This window comes from Rhinolophus sinicus, linkage group LG02 (assembly GCF_036562045.2).
Source record: "Rhinolophus sinicus isolate RSC01 linkage group LG02, ASM3656204v1, whole genome shotgun sequence".
Taxonomy (NCBI): Eukaryota; Metazoa; Chordata; class Mammalia; order Chiroptera; family Rhinolophidae; genus Rhinolophus; species Rhinolophus sinicus.
The window spans coordinates 151,031,277-151,040,285 of record NC_133752.1 but is presented as its reverse complement, the minus strand read 5'-3'; the positions used below and the strand labels follow the sequence as shown (position 1 = coordinate 151,040,285).

Sequence of the window (9,009 nt, the reverse complement as noted above, 5' to 3'; positions counted from 1 at the left end):
GGTGGAAAGAGCTGTCACCACTCAGCTATCTCAGCACTCATTCTTTTCCAAAACAGAAGTCTTACTTCTTCTGACCCCAGTGCCCTTCTCCAGGCAAGCGAGATGGGGAAACTTCCACAGACCAGATGACAGTCACCCACAGGGGGCCTAGTCACCACACAGGAGAATCCTCACAGCTTCACTGGCCATTTCTACAGCACAGCTGTTTCCTTTCATTTCTTGTCCTTTCTACCCTACCCCTTTAAGCCTCTCCCTCTCTCTTTTACTTTTGTCCATGCCGTGCACAAAGTGTAAATCAACCTCTTCAACCACTAGAAAAGATCCTACTGCATTCTGGGAGAGTCCCATCTTGGTACTATGAGACCCAACTTCTCCGTCGTTCCCATTTCAAACAATTCCTGGCAAGATCTGCAGCTCCATAATAACTTAGAAAGAAAATAACTGTGTCTCCTTCTGTCTTTGTTTTTAACAAGTAACATCTGAAGTAAAGCCTAGCAAATAACAAGTTCTCTATAACTATTTGTTGACAAATTAAGGAATGAATGAATGATGGATGCACCTGAAGGTCTTTTCTCTTGGATGATCCTGGAAAATGGGAGGAGGTGAATATCCTCCTCTAAAGTGTAAGTCTTGAGAGCAAAGCCCCTGTCTAATAGCTTCTATATCCCCAGTGTCTAGAATAGTGCTGTAACCTAGCTGGTTTCCAATTAGTGTTAGATAAGTGGGGAAAAAAAAAAAGAATGAATGACAGACAGAGAAGGGAGAATGAGAGAAGAAACACATGAAAAGGAACATTTGATTTTATCCAGTAAAATTCCTGCATTCATATCAACATAAATGTCAGAGGTAAGTGGCAGGGAATAAAAATCAGGCTAGAAAGAGAGAAAGAGAATCCATATTTGGGGTCATTTTCCTGAGTCCTCCGCACACAGAGCTCTGTGAATGGTGTGCATGCTCATGGCCCCTGCTCACCGCCCACCTTAGCCTGGACCATTTCAGCTCCCTGCCTGGTTCAAGATGTTCCAGGTCTAAAGGAATGAGAAGGAGTTGGAGAAAACAGAACAAACGCTCAGCTGCCATCCCAGCTCCCATTCAGCTCCCAAATAATTTCTCAGGAAGAGAACACCAAAGTTTATTATTGATCTGGAAGAGTCCATAACCTCTTTCTACCCAAAGGCCAGGCAAGAGCTATGCATCAGTCAAGACTACCTCTCCAGCTCCCTGGCTTACCTCTGTCCTTAATCCTCTGACCCACAGGTTAAGATCTTCTCCACAAAGAAACGTATCATCAGTTTCTTTCAGCAAAGACCTCTGAAGATTATAGTCTCATATATGGTATACCCATAGGTGAAATTTCCTGATCTTCTCTGTAGGATGAAGGCTGTGCTATGGGGCTAAGCAAAACAGCCTCTGCTGTAGTAGCATTCCTGCTCTAGCCACACGATGGAGCTGGTCCCTTATATTTTCCAGAGCAGATGGCTTCATGAGGGCATAACTGAGACAGGGTAATAAGTAAGGATTAGAAAGCACAATCGGTAAGCACAAGATTGCCACAGGGATGCAAAAGTCAATTTGGGGAAGGTAATCAATAATGTTGTAAAGATGTTGTAGGGTATCCGATGGACACTTGTCTCATTAGGGAGACCACCTCAGGGATGATGTAGATGCCTGATCACTGCACTGTACACCTGAAGCTGAAGCTGAACAATAATGAATGTCAACTACAATATATATATAATTTACAAGAAGTGGAGTACAGCATTAGGAATAGAGACAGTGGAAATGTAATGGCTGTGTGCGATGTCAGAGGGGTAGTAGATGGGAGGAGAGGGGTTATCACTGTGTGAGGGATACAAATGATAAATGTCTAACTATTACATTGCTTTGTGCACCTGAAACTAATTTTTTAAAATGTGAAAAAAAAAAGATGTATCCCAAAAAAAGAAGTGGATGTGCGAGCTCAGTGGGAGGAACGGACCTCCATCCTGCCCTCCCCCACAACTCATATACAGGGGTTACTCCTAAAACCCTGTAGACTTGGGGAAAAGCCTTGTGTCCCATAATTAGAAAGGGAATAGCATGCAATATCCCTGACAGATGCATCACGTTGTGTTTAAATTCACACTAAAATCATATGATCAATATTAAGTTATTTCCTGAGAGTTTGTTTTAAGTAAGTATAGAGGGGAGATGGCCTCTCCACCACTTGCCTTGTTCTGTTGGTCCCTAAACAAGCCATGGTGGCCTTATTTGGGAGCTGCTGGTCTCTGAGACAAGAGAAGTAAGGACTGACTGCCTGAAGCCCCAGTGGGTCTAGGGAGGTAGAAGGCATCTAATTAGCTGTATTAGACATCTTAGGAAAGCAGGAAGAAGACAGGAATTAGAAGATAACTCAGTTAATTAAGAAATGTGGTAAATTAAACTGGAGTTTTGGAATGCTGAATTGTTAAAGCAGAAGAGATCTCAGGAAAACCACCTAGATCATAACCCTCATTTTAAGAGGAAACTGAGGTACACAGGATGGAGATGACCTGCCCAGGTCCAGACCATCAGTGAGTAGCAGAAACAGACGTTAGGACTCAAATCTCAGCAAGGAGGAGTAATGGAGTGTAGGATCCAAACCAGAAGCCCCCAGGTATCCGGATTCTTTAATTGCTGACCTGACTATAAGGTCCCCTGTTCTTATCTCTGGTTTTCAGACAGAGTTCCTCTCACAGCTTTTTGTGAAAGTTGTTTCCTTATCTCAAAGGTGAAAAAAAAATCCCTACCCCCCTCAAGTGACCCATTTCAGACTCTAGGCGCCCTTGTTGTCCTGTTCCCACCCCACATCTCCACCTGTCAAAATCCCACCCATACTTCAAAACCAACTTAAATGCCACTCCTTTCATGTATCCTTCCTTGATCCCCTCTTCCCCCTCACACACACCTAATATGAATGATCTTTCCTCTTATAAATGCTCAGGGTACATTTCTACCTCTCTCATGATGCTTATGACACTATTCCTTGTTTTATAATTATTTGTTCATGTTTATCTCATCTGTCTTACCAGCCCTTGAGGGAAGAAACCTTTCAGCCACTTTGGATCCCCTCTATAGTTCCTTGATGCTAAGTGATCCCTAAAAGTTTGTTAAATTGAGTTGGTGAAGAAAGTAAATCCAACTTTCTGTTATAAGTTCAGCCTATTTCCTCTTCAATAGACATGGAAGGTGGTTATGACCTATGGCTTCAGTGACTACCTACTCACCCTATTTCCTCCCTCTCCCTCCAGAAAGAAAACACAGCCAGCCTCTCAAAATCAGGCCCTTTATTCAGGACAGAGGTGGAAGCCATTGTTGTAATGAAAGGCTCATCAGGGGCACTGAGTAAGTGTCAAAAGTCCAGGGCACCAGTCACGCACCCCTGGAGAATAGTCCTCAAATGTCCAATGGTGTCACTACAGGGCCCAGATCTCAGAGACAAATTAGCTTCAAGGGAGTAGAAAGATGGGGACTGAGGTAGCGTTGGGGAAGAGGAGTTGCAGGAACATAAAGAGGGCAGATGCTCCAAGGTCAGCAGATGCTCACAACTCCTCGCAGAGCCATTGTTCCAGCTTCTCGGAGCAGAGTGGTTTATGGGCCAACCTGATAATGGAAAGGAGACAGGGCAAGTTGGCTGCCTGGATCTTAGCTCAAATTTCCATCTAGCATCATCCCCATGAGGGCTGAGGTGGAAGAGTGTGGATAAAAATTACAGAAGGACTTCCCTAGCCAGATGGCAAGAGACACGGAGCCACCTAATGGGGCAGAGTCCATTTCTAAAACTCTAAGAAATCTTTAGGGCTAGAAAAGGTGTGCAGTGGTAAGTACCAAGGGCTTGCTTTAGGATCTAGGACTAAACAAGTAGAACTAGATGTCCAAGTCTGGGTGAAAATAAGCTGGGCCTCACTCCACCCTCTATTAGGGAACCTTTATTAGGAAAATTGCCAAACAGGAGTAGAATGAGGGAGGCTTAAAAATTGGAAACCTGAGTCTGCTCAGTGAGTGTCGTTTTTGAGACTGTATTCTAGAGTAAATGAGCAGAAGATAGAGAGGGGAGGGAGTGGTGCTGAAACTAAAGGGGTGAGAAGGAGAAAGGGGAGGGGAAAACAGAAAATAGAATGGGGATTCACCAGTAATCAATTCCTTCATTATCCAGGATCTTCTTGGCACACATTATGTCATCAGTAAGGTCATCATCCAAGAACTCTGACAGGAGTTACAGGGAACAAAATGAGAAAGCTAAGTATTATCCAGACAGGTAATGAGTTTCCCTCTTCCCTGGATCTAGTAGGTCTGGTCCTTCTCTGAACGGGAGGCTGATGCCTGTTGCCTTTCAATATAAAATAGCCAATACAGTAGGGCCTCCCCCTAGATGAGGGGCACCTTGGAGGAATTATCAGCTTCATTAACTAACTTTCTCTAAAAATGCATGGTATCACACTTCAAGACTCCCAGACAGCTCAGATCATCTACTTGTGAACTTTAGGGAACTATCTGGCAATTTGGGGATCCTGAAAAATTCTAGCAACCTCTTACTCAGTACTGTCAACTCAAGTCCCACAGTTGAATCCAGGGATGTACTTGATACCAAAAAAGAGATTATCCCAGGGATAGGTTCCAGAAAAATAGAGAAGCAGGGCAAAAGGCTACTCACTATCACAGGAGATGTCACAGATGTTCCTTGACTGAAGTATCTGATTGTCCCTGCACCAAAGTTTATTACTGATCTGGAAGAGTCCATATTCTGTCCTGTCATTGTTATTGACCATGGTTTGTGTGTCGTAACCACTGCTATGAAATATGGTACAGATCCCTGAGGGAAAGATGAGAAAGGTATCACAGAGATGTCCAGGTATAGCATTAATGAGGACCTGTATTCGCAGGCAGAAAATGGCTCTACAGCAAATCTGCAAATATGACAAAGCACAGAGTATTCTGATGAGATGAAAAGAAGAGTTCCAAAAAGGATCAGACAATGGGAGAAAAGAAAGGAGAATAAGTGCATGAAAAGAGTGAACCGATAGGCAGAGAAGATAAGAGGATTATGAGATAATTGAATGAAAGTGGGGACAGAAAGGGGAGGAAAAGCAGGGTAAAGGAGAGACAAGATGAAGAATGGGACAAAGCAAGGCAGCAGAAAACTCACATTCAGGTAAAGTGATCCCTCCATAGCCATCCATGTCTTTCAGCACCTGGGACAGCTCACATTTTGTAAATTGCTTGGCCTGGCTAACAGGGAACAGAATGCCCACCAGGAGGAGAGAGACGAAGGACATCATTTTGACTGCCCCCAAGAATCTGAAGTGGGGGTACCAGTCAGCTTCACCTCCTTTTATTCATAGAGAAAGCCTCAGGGGCCCTGGCACCAAGCCCTACATCCAGGAAGAGGATGAAGAGAGATTGATTGTGCCACACAGAAATACTGAGCCTGCCAACTTCCTTCCGTAATTTCACCCCCTTTTTCTTCCCCTCCCCTAATCTCTAGTCCATACCAGGTATTGTTTGTTCTCCACCCAGAGACAGTTCCAAGCATGATCCTGTTTCCCATTTGGCTTTGTTTATACCTTTGTTTCTTGTAGGGTTAGTTCTAGGAAGCAGAATGTCCCCAGCCTACTTCAGGAACAAAGGAGGCCTCAGGGGTAATAGTGTGAGGCAATCAGAATATACAATAAAAGTCAATGGCCAACTCCCCTTTCCCCCTAGAGACATAAAGAGTAAGTCAAAGGAGTGTATGTCATTACATACCATGGTCCCAGAATCAGAACTGGCTATTGTCCAGTCAACCCAGGCAGGGTACAAAACCCAGGAAAAGTCCCTTGATATGGTGATTCATAGATGAGGGCTCAGGAACAGGGATAGAATGTGGTAACACAGACTTTGAAAGTCAGATATAACTTGAATCCAGATTCTTCCTACTTCAGGAAAACGGAGAACTGGAAAGGTGTGTATGACAGTATCTAGCTCTCCTATGAACTGTTATCAGGTTCCTACTCCCAACCACCACTATCACTAAGTAATCTGCTTCTATAATGGCATTAAGACATTACATAAATCCAAGACTAATAACTTGTAATAGATTTGTTCATGGGTATAGAAACTTGTAGACACCCTCAGAGTTGGCCTCTGCAGGTTCAAAATAGAGTGACCCAAGCCAATGGAAAGACTGGACTTGAAACACTTTAAAACTTTAAAATTAGACTGGGATATATATGGAGCCTATAAAACAAGATTCTGGATCTGAGCTTTAAGATCAGTGCTCCTGAGCAAGTAGAGTTGAGGGTCCTAGTTCTGAATAATTTCTTCAACTTGTTGGCATCAAGCTTCATGCTATGGTACAAATAACTGTTAGGCTCCTTTATGCTGGGGCTCATCCTCTAAACCTCATTTCTTATATTGCAGGGGTGTATCCATCCCAACCAAACCATGTAAGACTTTCAAACTTACAGCATTGCAAACTGTTATATCCTACAACTCTTGGGAATCATGGCAAACTCCTCTCAGCTTCACCCTGTCTTCTATATCATGGATAACCAGTATGTGAGGTAGCACGATTAAAACGAGAATGGGGGGTCCTGGAGTGCCAAGAGATAAACAGAGAGTCCTTATAGCAAAGAGATACATGTTCAGAATCAGAAAAGGTGCTGCCACTGCATTTCTCCTTCATTCCACCCAGAGGTATTGGAGGAGTATGTGAAGGACAGAAATAGGAATTCTATCACACTAAGCAAGTATGGTTGAGAACATGACTGGGAATAACAGGATTACTTTGAACCACGTGGGAGAGGGCAAAGGAAGAAAAGCTAGTCCTGAGGACTAGTGTTTCCAACAGTGGGGTCTGGTGTAAAATGTCTTCTGCCTTGAACTATGAACTAAGTAAGACCTGTGATAGAACAGTGGTCCAGGGTATCAGGAATCACAGGGACTTTCTACACTTCCAGCCAAGTCAAAATTTATGGCAGCAGCCCGCTTGCCTATAATTTGGTTGTACCGCCACCCTTCCCTATAAGCAATAAAAAGCAGTATCCAGACGAGGAATCACAGCTAAGTGCAGAAAAGAAAATACATATATCTTGGAAAAGAGGAACCATTATTTTCCTAGAAATGTTTGTAAAATAGTGCATCGGAGGGTCATCTGAAAAAGAAGATAGAAGATGTCTAATGGGAACAATGACAAACATTCAAAGAAAGATGCAGATTCTTGGAAATAGACCAACAAACAGCAAACAATGATCACAGCAGCACTGGAAGAGGAAGTGTGTGGAAAGATGTGAGCACAGCTAATGGAAAAAAGCTCCTGCCAAAATCACCCTTTCCAGAGGGGTTTAGTTAAGGTGCTCTGTTTACAGGCTGAGATCTGCAACAAGGCAGTGAAGAGGCATTTACAACACACTGGGTTTTTCAGAAATATACTAGGAAGAATGTGCATGCTCTCAGATGCTGTGGTAAAAATCAGGGTTTCTCAAACTAGTCCTATGCAGAGGACTTCTAGAGATTAAGGAATCAGAAGCATGTGCTTCAAAACACATTTGACGATAGCCACCTGAAACTGTAGATCGTAGGTGAGCAGCAGTTTAGAGAGAGAGACCAGGCAACCATTTGGAGAAACACCCTAAAGGCCACAATAATGTGATCATTACTTCTTATAGTTAATATCCTCGCCTTGTTCTACTTCCTCCCATAATTCAGGTAAATTATCACCAGATGAACAATGAAGCTAGATCATGTACTTGAAACCCAAATTTCAGACAAATTCTTAATTGCATTAGAGATTTATTTAAAGCAAATAAGATTTGGAGAGGGCATGCTTTTTATTGGCACTTCCTTTTTTTGGTTGCTTGTGCAAAACTCCTTGCCAAGTCAGTTAGCACTGTGAATTCACATCCTATATACACACTGAAGGCCTGCTCTCAATTTATATAGGATTATTTGGAATTGTTGTATTTGCATTACTATTTCTATAACTGCTATTATGCTTATATGAATGATTGGCTTGTTTTTTTCAACATTTTTATTAATATACTTTTTTTATTAGTTTCAGGTATACAAAACAACATAATAGTTAGACAGTTATCATTTATACCCCTCACAAAGTGGTGACCCCCTTCCCCCAATCTACTACCCCTCTAATAATGCATAAAGCCGTTACATTTCCACTGTCTCTATTCCTAACACTGTACTCCACTTCTTGTAAATATATATATATATATATATATATATATATATATATAAAACTATAGTTGACATTAATTATTGTTCAGCTTCAGCTTCAGGTGTCCAGTGCAGTGATCAGGCACCTACACCATCCCTGAAGTGGTCTCCCTAATAAGATAAGTGTTCATCAGATACCCTACAAAATCTTTACAACATTATTGATTATGTTCCCCAAACTGACTTTCATATCCCCATGGCAATCTTGTGGTTACTGATTGGGTTTTCTAATCCCCTCACCTTATGATTGGTTTATTTTTGTGAATTAAGAATAGTATCAGGCCGGCCTGGTGGCTCAGGCGGTTGGAGCTCCGTGCTCCTAACTCCGAAGGTTGCCGGTTCGATTCCCAATGGGCCAGTGGGCTCTCATTCACAAGGTTGCCAGTTCAATTCCTCCAGTCCCACAAGGGATGGTGGGCTGCGCCCCCTGCAACTAGAAATGGCAACTGGACCTGGAGCTGAGCTGCGCCCTCCACAACTAAGATTGAAAGGACAACAACTTGACTTGGAAAAAAGTCCTGGAAGTACACACTGTCCCCCAATAAAGTCCTGTCCCCTTCCCCAATAAAATCTTTAAAATAAAAAAAAAGAATAATATCAACAAAAGATTCAAATATACAAATGTAAATCAAAACACAAATTATTTTAAAATATACTAAAATGAATTTTTACCTTTTTAATTTAATATTATTTAAAACAAATTGATATGCATGTAATTTATTATCAAATGTAATAAAATTTCTATGCAAATTTTAATAGATTTTTAATTTTTAATTTATAATA

General features: G+C 42.0%; 1 protein-coding gene across 1 annotated transcript; it reads right to left on the bottom strand.

The window, feature by feature from the left end:
• Window positions 1-3,400: 3,400 nt before the first annotated feature.
• On the bottom strand, window positions 3,401-5,515 carry LALBA (lactalbumin alpha). Its single transcript, XM_019724382.2, has 4 exons — window positions 5,165-5,515; window positions 4,673-4,831; window positions 4,149-4,224; window positions 3,401-3,621 (listed from the first exon to the last, which is right to left on the bottom strand). The coding sequence occupies exons 1-4, from the start codon at window positions 5,295-5,297 to the stop codon at window positions 3,561-3,563; spliced, it is 429 nt and encodes a 142-aa protein (XP_019579941.2). The 5' UTR covers window positions 5,298-5,515; the 3' UTR covers window positions 3,401-3,560.
• Window positions 5,516-9,009: the final 3,494 nt, after the last annotated feature.